The 19,502-nt window shown below is 42.2% G+C and overlaps 4 protein-coding genes across 6 annotated transcripts; 1 reads left to right on the forward strand and 3 right to left on the reverse strand.

Moving 5' to 3' along the window:
• Window positions 1–560: 560 nt before the first annotated feature.
• Window positions 561–4,087, reverse strand: LOC113126983 (XK-related protein 8-like). The gene is made up of 3 exons (XM_026301162.2): window positions 3,668–4,087; window positions 2,875–3,065; window positions 561–2,294 (listed from the first exon to the last, which is right to left on the reverse strand). The coding sequence occupies exons 1-3, from the start codon at window positions 3,961–3,963 to the stop codon at window positions 1,399–1,401; spliced, it is 1,383 nt and encodes a 460-aa protein (XP_026156947.1). The 5' UTR covers window positions 3,964–4,087; the 3' UTR covers window positions 561–1,398.
• A 183-nt stretch (window positions 4,088–4,270) lies between these two features.
• On the reverse strand, window positions 4,271–7,772 carry xkr8.3 (XK related 8, tandem duplicate 3). 2 transcript variants are annotated; one of them, XM_026301164.1, is made up of 4 exons: window positions 7,167–7,772; window positions 6,724–6,788; window positions 6,251–6,438; window positions 4,271–6,057 (listed from the first exon to the last, which is right to left on the reverse strand). In XM_026301164.1, the coding sequence occupies exons 1-4, from the start codon at window positions 7,395–7,397 to the stop codon at window positions 5,321–5,323; spliced, it is 1,221 nt and encodes a 406-aa protein (XP_026156949.1). In that variant the 5' UTR covers window positions 7,398–7,772; the 3' UTR covers window positions 4,271–5,320. The 2 variants fall into 2 exon arrangements, with proteins under 2 accessions (XP_026156949.1, XP_026156948.1); XM_026301163.1 differs by lacking the exon at window positions 6,724–6,788.
• A 1,375-nt stretch (window positions 7,773–9,147) lies between these two features.
• On the forward strand, window positions 9,148–13,972 carry srsf4 (serine and arginine rich splicing factor 4). Its single transcript, XM_026301166.2, has 6 exons — window positions 9,148–9,335; window positions 10,550–10,689; window positions 12,152–12,258; window positions 12,425–12,639; window positions 12,823–12,900; window positions 13,067–13,972. Exons 1-6 carry the CDS (start codon window positions 9,229–9,231, stop codon window positions 13,554–13,556), a joined length of 1,137 nt encoding a protein of 378 aa, XP_026156951.1. The 5' UTR covers window positions 9,148–9,228; the 3' UTR covers window positions 13,557–13,972.
• A 289-nt stretch (window positions 13,973–14,261) lies between these two features.
• msto1 (misato mitochondrial distribution and morphology regulator 1) lies at window positions 14,262–19,308 on the reverse strand. Of its 2 annotated transcripts, none has more exons than XM_026301158.2 (14): window positions 19,139–19,308; window positions 18,638–18,767; window positions 18,409–18,478; window positions 17,893–17,968; window positions 17,662–17,719; window positions 17,429–17,582; window positions 16,881–16,995; window positions 16,617–16,751; window positions 16,379–16,531; window positions 16,159–16,290; window positions 15,817–16,001; window positions 15,196–15,300; window positions 14,987–15,099; window positions 14,262–14,873 (listed from the first exon to the last, which is right to left on the reverse strand). In XM_026301158.2, exons 1-14 carry the CDS (start codon window positions 19,220–19,222, stop codon window positions 14,614–14,616), a joined length of 1,770 nt encoding a protein of 589 aa, XP_026156943.1. In that variant the 5' UTR covers window positions 19,223–19,308; the 3' UTR covers window positions 14,262–14,613. The 2 variants fall into 2 exon arrangements, with proteins under 2 accessions (XP_026156943.1, XP_026156942.1); XM_026301157.2 differs by having other exon boundaries at window positions 17,429–17,585.
• Between the last annotated feature and the right edge of the window lie 194 nt (window positions 19,309–19,502).

Below are 19,502 nucleotides of genomic sequence, written 5' to 3' on the forward strand. Positions count from 1 at the left end.
GTGTTTTTAATGCAGATCAGGTTACTGAAGTGAAAGGCACGTTTAACAAGGCGTGCTTTGATTGTTCAGTATTGTACTACCTACGTTAGTTCAAGAGAAACTGGCCTATCACCTTTGAGAAGACTCAGACCATATGCAATCTTTACATTTCTTCTGCTTATTGAATGTGTTTTCTGTTTATCTCTTTATTTCGTCTGCATGTCATGCCTGTTTTGAAGTATACCTGTTTTAAAAAAAAAAAAAAAAAAAATGGACATGCAGCATTTCTGAGGCTATATTCAGTTTTTCCTTTCTAATGCCAAATACTGTTATTTTAAAATGCTGTCTGTTTTTGTTAAACATTTTTATGTATTTCATCTCATTTTCAAGCTCCTGTGTGGCTACATGAGGTCATGTAGAGAATGTGATCCTGTAAACTGAACATTCATAATAGTCTATGCTAATTTAATGACGGTAATCACGTAATCCCCCCCCCCCCAGTAGCTGTTTGGAACCTCCACACAGTCCTGTAAAGTTTTCCTGTGTACCTAAAAACGCTCAATACAATGTAAATAAATTTACAGACCCAACTTTTCTTCACTTTTTATTATTATTGTAAACAATCAAACTGTAATTCATGATGTTAGTATAAATATACTCTGTTAAAATCACAGGTGTTAACAGACAAGTTTATCTGCTTTAATACACACTCATCCATATGTTGAGTTGTCGGTCACTAATTGTTCTGTATTCAACTGTTTATTTTCTTTCTACATGTGAGAGATGTCTGGTCTGAGGCGGCAGAACAACAGACTAAAGACATGACACCAATGTGTTTAGTTGCCATTACGTTCGTGTACCAAGGTGCATGTCTGAATGTGCTCAGTTATTAGCCCTTGGTTTCTAAATAATGTGTAATTTGCTGGATAGTGTGGAAATCAATTGCTCATACGTCTAAAATTATATATCATTTTAATTCACAATAGTCTCTTGAACACTGGACTGCATTTTTACACAAAAAGAAGATTTTGTTCCCCATGTCTTATACTGGAATAACAACAGTACTGGATTTCTCCACAGTGAGCATGAGCAGGAAGAGCAACTGATGGCTATTCTCATGTACATATATGTGATTACTGTTTTAAGAGAGATGATTACAATGTAAACAGGTTTAATCGTGATTTGGCAGCTTTATATGCCTTAGACAAAAGCACCAGGGGAATACGTCGCAAAAAGTGCTTATAAAAATAAATTAAGCTGGAACTTCAGTCATACCACCTGACATGGTATCAGTGGTTAATCAGGGAGCAGCTCAGGTCTGTCACACAGCCCCATGATCGTCATCAAGAAGTCCTGTCGACTGATGTCTGCGTGAAGTCTTTGTAACCACAACATCCAGTGGTTGTCAAGTGATGCAGGTCAAGAGTAGAAGTTTGCAGCCAACTTTCTCATTCTTTTATTGCAGTGTTCGGTGCTGTGTGCTGATGAGTCAGGCCTGGTGAGGCCTTCTGATCTCACAGGATGTTTGCTGGCACGTTCTGATTGGGCCCCGTTGCCGTCTGTAATGTGTGCGTCCTCTCTCACAACTTTAATCTCAGGACTGGGTTCTGATGGGCCGGAACACATTTTAAATGTAACATCTGTATCTGTGTCCTGGCTCTCTCTTTCGGGTGGCAGCAGACCAGAGTCCACCACATCTTCTGTGTCTGTCATTGGTCCCTGTCCAGTTTCCAGCCTTTCACCGTCACCTTTCAACTCCTGTCTGCCAAGGTTCGGATGGTACAACTTATAATATATGATTTTAACTAAAAGACCAAGAATGTAAACTGCTACAACACTGACAGCTGTGATTGAAGCATATAAGGGTGATATTTCAACATATGCTATCTTCCAGCACCACAGGCTGCAGAGAAAGGAAATGTCAGCCAGGATGTAACCATGGTACAGCAGAGTCCTGTTCCTCGTCGTGCCCTCGACCACATTAAACCAGTTGAAATACCAAATGGTGGCCACGGTTCCTCGGTAAAGCCATTCTCCACCAGGGCTGTCCATGAAGTCTGTCTTGGATCGCCAGGCACAGAAGAACAGAACCAGCCAGGCGCAAAAGAAGTGGCTGAAGACGAAGCAGGGCAGCACAGAGGCAAAAAGGGCGAGGGCAGTGATACGAGACGCTATGAGGATCAGGTTCCAGAAGAAGTAGACCACGGATGAGATTACGGGCTGCCTTTCCTTGTCGGGCAGGAAGCGGCGCAGGGAGCGGTGGTACATGGTCACACTGAAGGCAATGGCTGAGGCTGACCCCAACGCTTTCAACACTGTGAGGAGAAGAGGTGATCATTAGAGAGCACACATCTTAAAAATGAATCAATTACAGCATGGTAGACATGACTGAATTGAAAAACTATAAATCTACCCAAATATTTTCATTTGATTACCCTTTACATGACGATTGTTTAGTCCATAAGACATCCAAACATGTAAAAGAAATGTCTTTCTGCTTGAAAAAGTGCAATGAATTAATTATCAGAACAGTATAAATCATTTTTCTGTTGCTCAACTAATTGATTTACTGTTTCAGCTCAGCTTTACTTTAGAAATATTACAAATTAAAATCTGTTTCCTCATGCTCAGGTCAATAAACACCATTTTTAAATGTTGAGTGCACTAAAAATCAGCAATTGTGCTTTCATTAGTAGGTTTTGTAATCATAATGGTATTTCAGTTGTAACAGATGCAGCACAGAGGCTGGAAACTTCCTCCACATAACCTGTTCATGTTCTAAGTTAAAAGAGCAGAAGAAAGACTTAGAGAATACACTTGAGTATTAAATATGATATTTGTCCACACCCTAAATGTGCAGGTTAAAACACTGAAACATGAGTAACAATACTGCACCTGCAATCTGCTCAAGTTTGCCCTGCTGCAGGATGATGGTGAGCATGAGGGCGACTTGAGGGGCGCTCTCTGAAAAGGTCTCTATGAGCCGCAGCATGCTGAGATCATGGCTCAGGTACACAGCAAAACTCCCATAGTCACCGACGTTTTGGAAGAAGCTTTGCACAGAAGTCTCCACAACACTGGCATGCCTGCAGTTAAGAGACAGTTAAAACCACTTTAATGAGCACATATATTCATAAGTCTGTTACATTTGATTTCTTTGGCAGTATTCTTGTCTCAGAGACGGTATTCATACGTGAAAAGGAGACGATCTGGCTTCAACGAAACCTGTTTTACCATAATTATATGAATATTTAGGAAGCAAAATGAAAGCAGTTAATCAGAAAACTGTGTTGGAGCTTGTTGCTATTGCTCCTGCTTCACATCAATAGTTTCTGCACAGAAAGAAAGGTTACTATCACACTATGATATTTAGTGGAAACACATGACATACTCAAGACGTTGTGACTTGTGTTCTCATCTATTACTTAATCCAGCAGCCTCCCTAAAGCCTCCAGGCATTAATCACCTTAAATTCCCCTAAAAGGGATTTTTTTTTTTTTAAATGAAGCAGCCACTGAAAGTGTCAGCGTGGAGCTTCAAGATAAAGAGTGACATGTTGAGTAGAAACGTTTTGAAGCTAAAAACTAACGTCACAGCTTTCAGCATTCCACACATGCCACACAACACACCAGAGGAAACGACACATTGAACATATCAATGCTGTTATAATGTACAAGGCTTACACAACCTGAAGTAGATTCCTAACTGGAAAACATGCAGAAGCTTGAGCTGACCGGGGCTCAGGCACTTCTCAACCTTAGTCCGCCTCTTGTAGTCCTCATAGCTGTACCAGAGCCAGCTGAAAGCCTGGACAAGCACAGACGAGGCCACGAGAAGCAGCAGCAGAACCCCAAGGCTCACGTATTTTTTTTCCTGGTAGAAATTCACAGCAGCCAATATATCCAGCCCTATGTCAAGAAGTAAGAAGATCAGACCCAAGCAGGTGAAAAGGAAATCTAACGGCGAAAACTTGAACACATCCATAGAGTCTGTCAAACAGCACTTCACGCATGAACTGTCTGCTTTATCTACTGCTACTACATATTGACATTTCTATGTCACTGGTCAACTTTACAGACAAATGAAAGCAAAGAAAGATACAAAGTTCAGTGCTGTGACTCCTCCTACCAACTTCCCCTAATCTTAAAGGCACACTGCAGTAAAATGAGCAGAGCTACTTTACACACAACTCCAATACAAAGCTGTAACATTGATTAAAAGAACCTGAACAAACGAGACACTGTTTACATCTTCAGGAGTTTCTACAACAGAAAAAACACAAAACACAGAATCTGAATAATTGGCACTTTAATAATTGCACATAGCACATGAGGTAAAAGGCAGTTTTGACCTTGACTTTTGGTTTCAGCAGAATTGGATTTACAGAACAAACATTTGCTGAAAAGAAAAATAAATTAAAACAAAACGACACAAACTTGTAAAGATACAAGAGATTTAAATACAGAATGCTTGGTCTTGATTAATGCTAAGTTTAGCATAGTATTACTCACCAAGCTCAGAGAAAAGTGTTTTGATGAACCTGAGTTTATATTAAAGTAAACAGACATTTGGCATATGTGTCATTTGAACAAAGAAAAGTAGATTTTTCTACCTATCTGAAAGCTAAAGGTAGTTGTTGCAATATGTAGTTGACATATAAATAATCAGGACTTGTTTTACAACTTAAAAATCAATTACACCATCAAGTGGTCTAAAGCTGTGAAGCAACTATTGTGACAGGACATAGAAATTAGGAAAGAGCTTATTATCAAGTCTACATTCAAAGTCCTTCAAAAACTTTCCAGTAGAACATAACACAAACTTTTAGACAGTTATTGCTGTCGGGTGAAGCTTTGGGAAATCTAATGTGATGATTTTATTTATGTTTTTTTTTTTGGCTGCTGTAATACAGTTTGCATTTTAGCATCACAAATCAAATGTCACTAACATTAGCTTTGAAAATAGCTGGTGAAAAACTTTGTTTGCTTTATAACAAGACAGGATTTTTATACACCATCCAGTAATGAAGTTTAATTTGAGTTGCTGGATCAAAAACAAACAATCCGCTGCAGTATTTAAACTCATTTTCCAGGTAACATATTGCAATATATGTATACTGATATTATGATGTAAAACTGCAAATACTATGAAATACTTTTTCCACAGTAGCGACTCTTGTTTCAGCTACTGTATTTGAACCTTATCAGACTCAGTTTACAAAACACCTGAAGAAATCGCAGCAAAATTAGGAGTCAAGAGATATATTATCATGCTCATCACAACCAGGAGGAGTAGTAGTACTACATAATACACTGTTGGTTGTGACACACACAGCGAGAATTCACAAATCTGAAGACTCCACTGTGCCATCTGTGTTTTTATTGCCTCTGCGGTTCAAGTAAAAGCAAGTAACATGGCTGGTCATCCGTTTGTTGACAAGCAGGGTATCGTTCTGGATGGAAATATTTCTAAAGGACACTGTTCCATCAGGCAGATCATTAGCCAGTGTTGAGTCTTTCACCACGGGCCTCCACAATTTGGGGTGGAAGCAGCAGTAGTAAAGGGCTTTGAAGAGCAGACCCAGGAGGTAAGTGAGAGGCAGAGAGATGATCAGAGCGAGGGCGTACGGCTCGGTCTGGACAGGGTCTCTGTAGCACCACCACGTCGCCAGAAGGATCACTCCATCTGTGGTGATGAAGGAATGGTAGATGAGACTCCTGCCTCGGGTCCGGCCCTCTGCTACATTAAACCAGCTGAAATACCAAATGAGCCCCACAGTGACCCGGTAGAGCCACTCGCCACCATCGCTGTCCATGAAGTCTGTCCTTTGTTGCCATGCCCATAACACAAAGACAAACCACAGGATCAGGAAGTGAGCAGCGATGTATGCAGACAGAACAGAGGCAAACAGGGCGAGGGCTGCCAAACGAGGGGCAATTAGCAGCAGGTTCCACAGAAAGTAGATCAAGGAGGAACCCCAGCTCTGCTTGGCTTTGTCTGGCAGAAAGGAGCGCAGGGAGCGGTGGTAATCCACCACCATCCAGGCAATGGAAGTGGTTGATGCAGCAATGCTGACAACTGCAAAAACAAGTTATTAAACAATCAGTGTGGGCAATCAAGAAGTAGTAAGCACCAGACACATGTGTGGTACGTCACGACTTATCAACATGTAGATAACATGCTATCTTTGAGTCACGCAAAAAACCTGATCTTCAAGTGTGTGTGTCTTTCTTTGCAGGGTGGAAGTAAACTGAACTAAAGAGGAACTCACGCTGAACTTCTCTGGCCTTATTGGTGGACAGCATGACATAGATCATCAGGGTGAGCTGAGGAGCGCTCTCACAGAACGTCTCGATGAGTCTGAGCATGCTGAGGTCATGTGTCAGGTAAACCGCATACTCTGATCCTTCCTTTTTCCACCACCAAACCCTGAAGCCCTCGCAAATGGCGGTGATGTGCCTGCATGGATGAGGATGTCAGAGAAAAACTGCTGACAACATGACAACAACATATTGTGAGAAAATGACGCAGCAATTATCGCACACAGACCCATACAGAAAAACACACCCTTTTACAAAGAAGAGAGGAAATCTCGTGCAATGATGAATTATCTTCAACAGCACTGACTCATGGGACTCATCCGTTGAGCTTTTCACACATCATTAACTCATTTGTCCATTTCTGAACAAGTTGCCACACCTGAAATTTACGTTTATCATCACAGCACATGTCAAATGCAATTACCTGTGTGTTTGCCTGTGGTTTATATCTCCAGTTTCGTTTTTGATTGTTACAGACAGACATAACGCCTGTAGGGGAGGTGTAATAGCAAAGCTTATGCCTCAAGTACAGCTACCACAGTTATTTCATCAATCGACTCACAGAAAAACACTATTTATACTATTTTGGAGCAGAACCAGAAAGAATTAGTCTCCTACTCAATCACTCATAGATAAAACATTATTTCAGGCTGAGGTGTGTTTGCATCACACAGGCTGGAAGTTTGATTTCATGCAAACTGTTGCTGAAACTTTCCACATATTGAGAAACCAAAGCCAAGAAAATAGTTACAGGATAGTTAGTTCTGTCAGAAGGTGATAGGTTCATCTATAACAGCTGATATAAGTTTATAATAAACCAATCGATTGATTATCTGGGTTATTTTAGCGAATTACTGGGTGAATAACCTGCAGAGGAAGCCCAGCTGCAGCACATGTAAGAGGCAGGAGAGCTTCACTCGGTCCCCGAAGAGGACGGTTCTTGCTCCGGTCTGCGGGCTGAAGCCCGGCAGCTCTCGATCGTACTTTAACCAGAACCAGCTGAACATCTGGACCATGACAGACGATAGGACCATGAGGCCGACCAGCACCCCGAACCAGAAGAAGTCCCCGCGGCGATAAAACTCGGTGGCCACCCATACGTCCGAGCCCCAGTCCAAGAGGAAAGTAAACACTCCTATCACAGAGAAGACGAAATCGATCCAGGAGTATTTTGAAAAAGCAGCAACCTTCATGTCTGAGCCCATTGACCGATGTTAGCCGCCGACCTGTTGCGAGAAGCTAGCGCCCAGCTAACGCGTCCCGGGTCCCGTTACTTCCCTCCCAAAGCGCCCTTGCCTCCTTCAGCCCATCCACGGCAAAACCGAACTTTCACATATTAACACCGTCAACCCACTCCAACAAATTAATATTAAAACACTGTTTTACAAAAGCCTGAAGTGGGAAAAGTAAAATAAGCGCCATGGAGGAGAGCAGCTGCTGCGCTTTAGACGTTGACCCCGCCCACCGCGGCTTGTAGTGTAAAGGAACGTCGTAAAATCCGGGACGGAAGGGTGTGTTGTCTAAACGCCCCAGTGCATGTTTGAGAGCAGACCTGAAACGATTAATCGGTTCGTCAAGCAACCCAAAGTGTATCTTCACGGATTTCGATTATTCACTGAGCCAGCAAACATTATCCAGCCCTGAAACTTTACATGAAACTATTCCATTATGTTTGTTTTGTTTTTCTTTACTCTGGGACACGCAGGATATATTGACCCGTGACTGTACCAATAATGTGAACATTTCCAACAATTCAGAGTAGGTTCCCTATAGGAACATCCTGATTACATTCACACAAGTCACAGCTGGGAGCTGCCTCCAAACAGTCTAACCATGTTGGAACTAAGGGCCTTGTTGTAGGTCACAAGAGGGCTCCTGCCTGACCCAGATTTAAGTCTAAATTTAACTGAGATGGCCTTTCAAATCACAAACTTGACTCTCTCACCTTTACCGCCTTCTTAGTTACATTACCATACCATTAACTTTGTACTGCCCTCATGCTTACAGACCCACACAAGGGTCATGATGGGACTTTTTTTTTTTTTTTAAATGAGCCACTTTTGCATTACCTCACTAATGTGTTTGCATTTCATAGAGTAAGGCTGGGTTGATTTTCTTTACATTTTCCAACAAATCACAGACTTGCCCTAAGGGACTATATAGTCTGTACAGCATGAAACACCCTGTTAAGCAACACCCTCTGTTCTCACACCCGTGAATCAGAAAAGGAGAAATGGGATTTTATGTTTTATTGCAATACAATATTGCTACTAGTGGTTGAACATTCTCATTTATATCAGTGAAACTAAACTTAGCTGCACAGTGCTTAGTGTTAGAGTGTAGTATTATAAACCACTGCAATTATTCTTCTTAACAAATGAAAGGAAACTTTTTACAATAAACATAAGGGAAACTTTGCTCTACATGATATATTAACAAAACACTGCTAAGTTGCCTGCAGTTTTATGACTGAAGTAAACACATTGGCTGTGCAGTTACACAGAAAATGCATTGACACATTTATGAACAGTTGATCCAGACATTGGGCAAACCTTCAATAATTGGAAATCTGTTCTTTCACAGATGAATATATAAATTTTTTTCCTAAAGAAAACAACCAAGTTTAGGTGACTGCATTGTGCATTGCTCATATCGACCTAATATGTAATTAGAGGACAGTGATGGAGACAATTAAAGGGAGAGAGCAGGAACAGTGTGAAGCAGGGTTTACCGCGACAGGTAGTTGTGGCTACCTGTACAGGCTCAGACTACCTGACAGACCTGACTCAGGGCAATAAAGTCCCCGAATTTGACCCCGCCCACCCCTCCCCGTGTGGGCTGAGCGCGTGCCTATCTTTGCAGCCTCGCGCCTCCTCTCTTCGTGCTCGTCCGGTTTTGGTCGGAGTCCGTATTTTCGGAAACTAGCACGATGTCGAGGGTGTATATCGGGAGATTGAGCTACAGAGCCAGGGAAAAGGACGTGGAGAGATTCTTCAAAGGCTACGGGAAGATCCTGGAAGTCGATCTGAAAAACGGGTACGGTTGGTGCCGGTGGTTTTGTTGAAGCTAAGGTCTCCGCAGGCCGCACCGCGGACGTACCGTGGCCTGCTAACGCTAGCTAGCTCGTCTGTGCAACGTTTCTGACCCACATCTGTTGGAAATGTGACTCACGGCAAGGTTTTAGTTTAACGAAATGGTTTATTTTATTAGATACAACACTAAAGTAGCTACAGATCTAATATTTGTGAGCTTTGGGATATTCTTGGAGTTAGCTCGACTAGCGTTAGCATTAGCTAACGTTAGACGTGGCAATGTCACGGGCGGCTACACGGTAACCGGAGTTTACAGGCTCAGTCACATTTGTGCAACGTTAAAATTGAATATACATCTTATTACATTAATCCGCGTTCCTCGTTGTTGTATAATGTATTTTGGACTATTTTTTTAGTCACATCCATATCGTTACCCTTCCTGTTTAGCTTCTGATGTTCCGTTAATTTGGGGAAGTAACGTTAACGTGCTAACGGTGTCGTTAGTGTGCTAGACTAAAACAAGAGTTGAACCTATTCAGGACTGAAAACATCGTTTGTTTTCATATCAGTTTGTTTCTTAGAGAGGCGGTTGGTTGTTTTGTCTATACATTGTCACAATAGTGAAAAAATCGCCAGAGTAATGATTTTAAATGTATAATTTATTTGGCCAGCAGTCCGAAGTCCAAGGATATTCTGTTTACTCTGTTATAATAATGAGCCATGTAATAGCCTCATATTTCAGAAGTGGACCCACCAAAGGTTGGCAGTTGTGCTGGGGGGGGGGGGTTGTCTCGTATGCAAATTGGGCCGTTTTGGCTTAATTGTAGTAAATAATGGATTTAAATTGGTGTTCATTCGTCCATGAGATAGATGAGCCTTGTTTTTATTTTGTTTTACAGCATTTTGGGCAGCTTCGGTTGTTGTAAATGTGCTATACAAAAAAATTTGACCTTTATCAACTTTGTGGCATGAATTAACCTCACAAAGTCTAGCTGTAATGATTCATCTTCCAGTCCTTTATACATGTTAAGACCTGTTGAACAAAGTAGCAGCCACCTATAACAAGGAGAGTGAACTATAAAATGCACTTGGGTAACATTTAGGGGTGTGGGATGATTTGTAGTTCAGCTGTTTTAAAATATGGTACTTTTGTACACTTATTATATCCACATTTCTGCTGTAGCCCAGTGTTAAAACATGCCCTCTTTCTCTCTACAGGTATGGGTTTGTTGAATTTGATGACCCCCGTGATGCAGATGATGCTGTGTATGACCTGAACGGCAAAGAACTGTGTGGGGAAAGAGTCATTGTGGAGCACACCAAGGGACCCCGTCGTGATGGAGGCTATGGTGGAAGGAGTAAGTGTCGATTAGAGTATTGTTTTTATTTTAATGAATGTCAGTGAAGAGGGATTTCGTTCATTGCAGGAAATAATTAATCTGAGTTTCAAAGGGACGAAATTTTAAGCTTGTCCTTGGTGGCTGGTGTGCATTAATTTTATATCCTTGTAGGGGAGACACTTATGACGGTAGATTGTATGCATTTGATATGTGTCCATTATTGGGTTTTGACATTGTGATTTAGGGCAAGGAACAGATTTTTAGGGGTTGCAGTTTTTCTGCTCATAAAGGGTGTGAAATTTTTGTTTCACCAGCTTTATTCGATCTGTAGTTGTTTTCGCAATGCTTTTTTGCAAAGTTAACTGCTTTTAGGTGAAACCTTTTAGTTGTTGCTGCACACACATTTACATGACCTTTTTACCATATGGGTGTTTCTCAGTTTCTGGATAGGACACTTGAGAATGGCAGTTTGGTTTCATATTGTCTTGCAAATACATTAACAGACGTGGACAAACAGCACTTAGCATTTTTTTTCACAGTTGAAGACGAGGCATGAGGGAAATTTCCTGACACATGATTGAACTTAGGTGCACCAAAGCCACCAATGACTTGAACAGTGTCTTGGGTTTTCATATGATGGAATTAAAAATTGTTTCGGTGAAACTAATAATACAGTTATATATGAATGTATTATGGGGAAAGGGCTTAGTAAAAGAAATATAACTGTATTCATATCAATACTGTAAGATAACTGATTGTCAAATATCTTGTAATCTATTGATGTTTTATTCAGTTTTATTTAAAATGATTGTCAATTTAAAAGTAAAGATTTAACAAAGAACCTCAATGTTTTAATTGAAAGAGTCCTTTGCTGACTGCCTGCCCCTATTGCTGGCCATGGTGTCCCCCCTTTCCAAGAGTGTGGTTTGACCATTCTGGGCCCCTGGGCAGACCAAAAAGGGGAGCCATTGTGAATGAAGACCGCTTTTCCCATTAGGCCCAGGCCGGGTGGTGAGGATGCCATGGGGTTAGGAACAGATGTGGGTTCGGCTCTTATAGGTGTCTGAAAAAAAAGAACATGTTTTGTAACAGTGAAATGTTTTAGATAGGATAGCTTAGAAACTTGATTTAGTACACCGTAAGTACTTCCTCGATCAGTTATGTTTTTGAATTTGATTTTTTTTTCTTTCCTATGTAGAAAATAGGTCTATTGAACATTACCCAAATTTTTATAAGCTAAAATTGTTTTATAGGCCTTTTGAAATAAAGTGACAATTTGTAGGAATGCATAATTAGGTTTTTTTAGGATTTCATGAATTTTGTCTTCTTTTTTGTAAGTCTTTTCACCTTTGTTTTTCCCCTTCTTTGTTTGCTTTTGTTTTGTTTGTAGTCTGTAGCTTGGAGTTTAGTGTAAATAGTTCCTTTTTTTCTTTTTTGTCTGGTCCTCATTTGTCTTGTTGTTTCCTTGTTACCTTAAAAGGTGGATATGGGCGCTGGGGAAGAGACAGATATGGTCCACCTATAAGGACAGATTATCGGCTCATTGTTGAGAATCTTTCCAGCCGCTGCAGCTGGCAGGACCTGAAGGTATGTTTTTGTTTTTTTTTTGTTTTTTTTTTAAATTAATACAGAAACACCAAAAGCATCATCTCATTTGCCATTTGGGTGTGACACCATATACTGATTTTAGACACCAAAGATGACTAAGTTATCACTTACCCTTTGACCACTGTTCATTCCCCTTTTCCAAAAGGACTACATGAGACAAGCAGGAGAGGTGACCTATGCTGACACCCACAAGGGACGGAAGAATGAGGGGGTGATTGAGTTCAGGCTCTACTCGGACATGAAGCGGGCTCTGGAGAAGCTTGATGGCACAGAGGTGAACGGCAGGAAGATCAGGCTCATTGAGGACCGTCCAGGGGCCAGACGCCGTCGCTCTTATTCTCGCAGTCGCAGCCGCTCCAGGTTAGACACATTACTAACAAATTAATCCTGTTTTATGTAAATTTGTGTTTCTAAACATAGACAACACGTGGAAGTTCAGTTGCACATTAATGAATAGCCTTGAAGTGCAACAGGCCTGTTGAACCGTTTCATCTTAGCAATCTGACTGGTTGCTGATTGTTACTGTATGTTGTGTTTTCACAGGTCTCGTTCCAGGAGCCGCAGGTCTCGCAAGAGCCGCAGCCGCAGTGAGAGCAGCAGTCGCAGCCGCTCCCGCTCCAGGTGAGAAATCCAAACTCCATGAGAGGAGAATATGGCATAGATGGGGGATTGTTGGTATTAAGTTTCGTGCCAGTGGATCTTTCTCCTAAATTGTATTGTTTTTTAAGAAGTTGACCACAGGAAGGAATAAAGTATAACCTTTAATTGTGCTATCTTATGTCCACAGGGCAGCGTCCCACTCCCGCAGTCGATCTCGTAGCAAGAAGAACAAAGGCAAGAACAAGAAGGAGGAAGAGGAACGCAGCAATGGTGCTCAGAAGAGCAAAGACCGCAGCAGAAGCCGCAGCCCCAAGAGCAAAAAGAGCAAGAAAGAAGGGAAGAAGGGCAAGAAAGAAGATTCCAGGTCCAGATCTCGCTCTCAATCTAGGTCTCGTTCTAGATCAGGAATTAAGGATCGCTCTAGGAAATCTGGCTCAAAGGCTGACGACCACCCCAAGAGTGACGACGAGGGAGGTGAGCCTGAGAGGGGCTCTCGCTCCCGATCTCGCTCTCCTGCTGAATCCAAGTCCAGAGCCAGGTCTAAATCGAAGTCCAAATCAAAATCCCATTCCCCCTCACCTGCCAAAGCCCAGTCCCGCTCCCGATCTGCCTCAAGATCAGAGTCCCGCTCGAAATCCCGCTCCCACTCTCGTTCTCGCTCCCGTTCCCGCTCTTAGTTGAAATTTTGGACTGTTTGTTATGAGCCCTTATCCTAGTGTCTTGCCCCATCCTCCATTTACATTCCCTGAAGCCCACAACACTACCCCCACCTGCCATTTTTTGATAAGTAGCTGTAGAATACCAGGCACACACGCTCAGCGTCTCTTATGCACATGCTACTCCATTTCATTTGACTTTTACGCAACCTATTTTTTCATTAGAAATGTAAAATAACAGGGTGCAATCTCAGTTTTATAGGTTTAAATGGTGGTATAGTGTGTGTGTGTGTGTCTTAGTCTTTTTTTAATCAAATGTAGAATACTGTTTTGTCTGTGTGCAGGATAGTAATATCTTTTGACATCTCTCCACCTTTGTGAAATCCTTGTACCGTTTTATTTCAAATTAAAAACAAAACAAAAATGCCTGCTCTGAATTTGTCATTGGATCTGTTTTCTTTTAAGTACAGGTGACAGATTCAATGTGAGACAGGTATATTGATTTAAATTTGGCAAACTACACAGATTTCTCAGGGATGGTTGTGTTCCTTAAGCTTTCTACATGAGACCAGGTTTGAACTTTTTATAGGCCTCCCCTTTAATTTTCTACTTGGGTGAGCACAATGTCCTTTTAGCCCTGCTGTCTGGTTTGGTAATATTTGACTTTATTCTTTAACTGGAAGATGTGCTTGTCAGTCACCTGAATTAATGCCCAGTACAGAGGTGTGATATCACCATCTCTTTATCAGTCAAAGTACATTTTGTATAAAATAGATTTACTTACAGAAACCGTCATGTGAGCAAACGTAAACAGTCCAAACATTTGCACAATGCTAGACCCATCTCGTTACCAAATACTACACATTTACCTCCTTTAGATGTAGAACGTCTTTATATTCCATCACCTGTATATTGCAGCTCTGCTCTGTCAGTCTCTTTTAGATTTTGAGCAACTTTTCTACTGTCATCATGTGTTTCAGTCCCATTCTTTCAGTAACCAGAAGCCTCACTCCTCCTCTCCCTGTTTGAGCGCATGCAGGTGTAAACAAGCAGCCAGCAAGGTTAAGGTTTGTCCATGTCAGTCGTCATCATCCTCTTCAGAGGAGGAACGCAGCACCCCACCGCTGTCATCTCGGTAACATCTGGCCAGCAGACGAAGCTGCTCCAGGGCCTCTTCGTAGTCTGCCACTTCGGGCCCCTGGGAAAGGAAGCTAGGGGCCATGCGGCGAATGTCGAATGCACTGGCACCGCGATGCAGCTCTGACAGCCACGGACCGAGTGCAGGCCCAGACTGGAGGGAGGTCATGACGGGGACAGAGGACACAACAGGGGCTGGAGCTGCAGAGAAGAGTTACATTTATAAAATATCAAATCTATGGCAAAAAAAAAAAAATCAAGATTAATTAACATCAAGACGTTTCAGGACAAAAGGTAAGAGGAGAAACACTCACAGCCAAGTGGAGCAAAGTGATTGCTCAGGAAGCCCTGATCACTGAGGGACTGGCTGAAAATGTCAGGGAAAGGTGGCGTCAGCTTACTGGGAGCAGACACCAGCTGCAGAGCCCTGTGCCAGTGAAGATGGGAAGAGAAGATCAGTTACAACACTTTGTTCCTCCTAGAGATGAAGAAGGAAAAGGATGTTTCTTGTGTGGGGACTTACAGAGGAGATGCAGGATAAAAAGACCTGATGTAGGATGCCAGCACATCTTCCCCACTGTGGAGACTGTGTAGAGGACTGGGTGGTTTAGTCCCTGGAGCTACAGAGCTGAAACACATTAAAGGAGATTTAATCTTTAACCAGATAACTTACGGCTGCATGTTTCTACAAGCATCTTCATCAATTATTGATCTCGACTCATCTCTGATGACCTCATCCTTAGCACCTTCACTGATTAGTAACCTGACTCCATGAAACACTCAGATTCTGAGAGATGTATGGTGGTCAAGCTAAAAACATGGAGGTGTTAACAGCTTAAAGCTGCAAAGACCCCCACAATGATTAGGAAACAAAATAAATACACAGGCATCATTTAGAATGTCAGAAATTTCAACTAATAACCAAACAAATTATTACTAGATATTAAAAATACAAATGTTGAGTCATGTTAGGTGGGTTTATTTTTTGGCTTATTCCAAAGTCTGTTTCTGAATTGGTGAGAAATATGAATTAAAAGTTTAAAAAATATTAACAGTGCACAAAAATGCAATGATCTACAAATCCATAAAGAAAGTTATGTTGCTATGACAACATGCATGCTTCTAATTTCTCAATAAAACTGACCTGATTAGTCTTTGGCCTTCAAAACCTTTGAGTGTTGTCCACTGGCCATAGCATCGCCCATTGCTGGGTTCAGGACAGGCTGAGAGAGGTTTCCATGGCAATGAGTCCGTGTAGGCGCTCAGTGCATCAGGGAGTGAACTGCCGTGCATCATGGGAAAAGGGACAGCACCATAAGCAGCCACCACCTTTAATTAAACCAACCACAATGAGTGAGCAGGAAAACTGGTGATACGTTTCATTTTAATGAATCATCAAAATGCAGCGAGCGCTACAGTAAATCTGTTATGACAGATAGAGATAAAAAAAAATAATGTAAAAAAAAAAAAAGCAATAGTATCTCACCTTTCTCCCTGATACAGCCAGTGTGTCTGCCACCTGCCACATGGGGACGCTGTTGTTCCTCAGCCTGTAAGGAACAGTGAGGGCATCCAGGGCCAAAGCCAGGACAGAGCTGCAGTGGTACCACAGTGAGGGCTGGCACAGACAAACAAACACATATTAGCACTCATCACAAAGGTCTAACAAACAAAATAGAGCATGCAAAATATAAAAAACAACTCACATCATAACTGAGGTAAGGGAAGGCTGTGGGAGAGGAGGGTCTTCTGCCCAGTCCACCACGAAGAGTCAATGGACAGAAAAAAGAACTGTGACTGGCCAGGTGGACTGTCCCTAATGTGCAGTTTAACAGGCGGTACAAGTCCTTCACTGGAGTCTGGTTGGACACACACAATAGTGTAAGGACAGAGTTCACCAAACATTATACAAACTCAAGAAAAAAGTAGGCGTTTGTGACTCACTGAGTTTGGGTGACTGACAGGTGCTAACCCCCAGGTCAGGATGCCTCTCCCCCCATAAGAGTCCTGTAGCATCTCTGTGACCTTTGACCCCAGACCTGCAAAGCCATCAGCCAGGTCACACAACACCTGGAAACCCTGAGAGGAAGCAGGGTGCACAGAGAGGAACAATACAGAAGGATTAACAGAAAAATATGTGGACTGTGGATACCTGGATGTTTCTGTCTTTCTTTTTAAAGGCAAAGAAGAGTGGAACAGCTGAACTACCTGGAGGTAGTCACACTCCTCAACAAAAAAGTGCAATTTGTCCTCCAGATTCTCAAGCACCGACCCCTGAAGGAGAGCCTCTCCCTGGCCGAAAGCCTCCAGACGATGAGCCTCCCTGCACAACCACAAACACACAATTAACATGAATGCAAACAAATCACCGGTTTATTTGCCAACTAAATAATACACAAGCTAATTTGCAGTTTATGTGAGTTATATTACACTTACATATGTAATATGTGTATTTTCATTTGTCAAATACAAAACACCTGCTGTGACGTGGTATTTGGGAGGCAGCAAGAAGCACATCAGGCTTTGATTCACTGTTACGTAGAGCACACTTATTACAACAGGCCTATTTTGTGCTCAAAACCCTTAATGCCCTATGACTGGAGAACAGACAAACTATAAACATGTTTTACTATTATGATTATATATAATTAACTAAATATCTGGGAATCTGAGTGAAAAACTATGATGAAATGAAATTCCCAGTATTTCAATCATTTGCTTTAACAAAGTGTAAGTACTCTGGTGTCGTGCTTTACCCGTCGTGGTTGTACTGGTGGATGACGGAGATGGTTCGAGGGTGCAGGTGTATCCGGAGGAAGTCAGACCACACTTTGATGCTGCCCTCCAGTCTGTAGCTCTTCTGGACCTGAGCCAGTCGGCTGTTCACTGTATCAACAGTCACTGAACCTGCTGCTGAGAGATTTTAATGTGACTGCGACGGCTTTAATTCACTACTTTGATATAAAAATCACATTTTTCACTTGCTTACCTGGGCACTGAGGCTGGGAGCTGGAAGGAAAATCAGCCTCAGCAAGTATCTCCCCCTTCTAGAAACAAATGTCACTATTATTAAAACACATTTAACTGTATTACTCTTTACCAGTATCCTGTCATCAATGTCTTCCTACTTCTGAATATCATTTATACCAAAGCTTTAAAAAAAACAAAGTAATTAAAAACAAAAACTGGAAGAAGAAAGATGTCCACCATAAATACTCACATCCAATTTGTCCAGATCTTGAAGAAAGGAGTTTTTTTCAGGAGGACTTTCTTTGTGCATCACGAAGCTTCCCTCCCTGAGAGATGGAGCACGTTTATATTAGACCAATAAATAGACATTTAAAAAATACATTCGCAGACTCCCTGTTTGAACACATGCTTTAAATGTATATTAAGAAAAAAGCTGTTGGATATGAATAAAGGGATTTGTGTATTATATGAGGAAGGGGGGTCTGTATGGATCCTACGTCACACAGAAGCAAAGATGTGTCACTTTACATAAAATAAAGATTAAGATAAAGTGCAGTTTATTGATCTGTGAGGAGGAGGTTCATGGGTGTAGTGAAGGAGGACATGAGGACAGTTGGTGTGGGTGAGGAGGATACAGAGGATAGGGTTAAATGGAGGCAGATGATTGGCTGCGGTGACCCCCGAAGGAAGCAGCCGAAAGGAGAAGAAGAAGAAGAGTTTATTGATCTGTGAACAGAAGCAGTAACACACAGTGGCTCTCACTCACCACGTCAACGCAGACGAGTCTTTCCCAGCGTCATAGAGCCTTCCCTCCTGCCGCAGCGTCCGAAGACTACCTGTTACAGGGTGACAGGCAGGGCCCAGTTTACTATGCTTCATATACATCAGCATCACATACATCTGTATCACATCTGTATTGATTAGGACACAGGTCAGTTAACACAAAGACCTGAGCCAGTTGCTGCTGTAGAGAAACCTGTGACAGGACAGTTTACCTTTGAGATCCATGGCAATGAGGCGAGGTGTGTAGGTGACGTGTCCGCCCGGGGTCTGACCTTCACGAAACACAACATCACTCTGGATCTCACCTGGTGGCGTCTCGGGGTCATATGATAAAGAAGCATCCTGCAGACAAAGACGAGTTATGAATGTAAGCACAGTCAAACTGAACATCCTGACACTGACAACTGAGGATGCATCTCACTGAACACCGTTGAAACAGCAGCTCATTTTACCTCCTAACACAAACATCTTAGAAAGTCATTCATCTGTAAGTCCTGCAACAGATCTGGACTAGAAACCCAAACCGACTTGAACATCAGCAGCTTTGGGACCATAAAACCTGACGGCTAACTTCACACTCTCATTCCAGCCCTCGGTCTGCTAAAACCACCACAACATGCACACATGTTTTTTAGTCTCTGCAGTTTGACAACACATGCGGAGCTAACATTAGCCATTAGCCTGTCTGGCGCCGCCCGCCGCCGCGCTCCCACCTGTAAATTCCACCAGTGAGTCCCCACGAAGTTTGAATAATGTCCCAGCTGGAGAGTGACGACCTCTCTGCAAAGGCTGCTCATCGTGGAGGACAAATATTCAGCTCTCTTCTCTCAGCATGCTGGAAATGCTTGAAGTGACAACACCGATGTGCGGCGAACTAACATGGGCGTCACGCACGGAGACGGACTAATGTCATTGGCTGAAAGACAAGCGTGAACACACGTGATTGGGCGCGTGAAATGACGCAAAAGCGATAGTTCGGTTTCACCGTGCCGGAGCTTCACGTGTGAATAATATTTTAATCTTTCACCAATCAACGATTTTATTTATTTATTTATGCTAAACTGACCTGTTTTAACT

The sequence above is a fragment of the Mastacembelus armatus genome, chromosome 11 (assembly GCF_900324485.2).
Source record: "Mastacembelus armatus chromosome 11, fMasArm1.2, whole genome shotgun sequence".
NCBI lineage: Eukaryota > Metazoa > Chordata > Actinopteri > Synbranchiformes > Mastacembelidae > Mastacembelus > Mastacembelus armatus.

What these genes read in the sequence shown, in the direction of transcription:
- LOC113126983 (XM_026301162.2), bottom strand. Translation starts at nt 3,963, where the DNA reads ATGGATGTGTTCAAGTTTTCGCCGTTAGATTTCCTTTTCACCTGCTTG. An exon ending in CAGTTAGGAATCTACTTCAG is followed by an intron (nt 3,066 to 3,667) that starts GTTGTGTAAGCC and finishes TCTTAACTGCAG; the next exon opens with GCATGCCAGTGTTGTGGAGA. An exon ending in CAAACTTGAGCAGATTGCAG is followed by an intron (nt 2,295 to 2,874) that starts GTGCAGTATTGT and finishes TTCTCCTCACAG; the next exon opens with TGTTGAAAGCGTTGGGGTCA.
- xkr8.3 (XM_026301163.1), bottom strand. Translation starts at nt 7,504, where the DNA reads ATGGGCTCAGACATGAAGGTTGCTGCTTTTTCAAAATACTCCTGGATC. An exon ending in CAGCTGGGCTTCCTCTGCAG is followed by an intron (nt 6,439 to 7,166) that starts GTTATTCACCCA and finishes TCATCCATGCAG; the next exon opens with GCACATCACCGCCATTTGCG. An exon ending in TAAGGCCAGAGAAGTTCAGC is followed by an intron (nt 6,058 to 6,250) that starts GTGAGTTCCTCT and finishes TTGTTTTTGCAG; the next exon opens with TTGTCAGCATTGCTGCATCA.
- srsf4 (XM_026301166.2), top strand. Translation starts at nt 9,229, where the DNA reads ATGTCGAGGGTGTATATCGGGAGATTGAGCTACAGAGCCAGGGAAAAG. An exon ending in GAAGTCGATCTGAAAAACGG is followed by an intron (nt 9,336 to 10,549) that starts GTACGGTTGGTG and finishes TTCTCTCTACAG; the next exon opens with GTATGGGTTTGTTGAATTTG. An exon ending in TGGAGGCTATGGTGGAAGGA is followed by an intron (nt 10,690 to 12,151) that starts GTAAGTGTCGAT and finishes TTACCTTAAAAG; the next exon opens with GTGGATATGGGCGCTGGGGA.
- msto1 (XM_026301157.2), bottom strand. Translation starts at nt 19,222, where the DNA reads ATGAGCAGCCTTTGCAGAGAGGTCGTCACTCTCCAGCTGGGACATTAT. An exon ending in CATTGCCATGGATCTCAAAG is followed by an intron (nt 18,479 to 18,637) that starts GTAAACTGTCCT and finishes ACCCTGTAACAG; the next exon opens with GTAGTCTTCGGACGCTGCGG. An exon ending in TCCCTTACCTCAGTTATGAT is followed by an intron (nt 16,291 to 16,378) that starts GTGAGTTGTTTT and finishes TGTCTGTGCCAG; the next exon opens with CCCTCACTGTGGTACCACTG.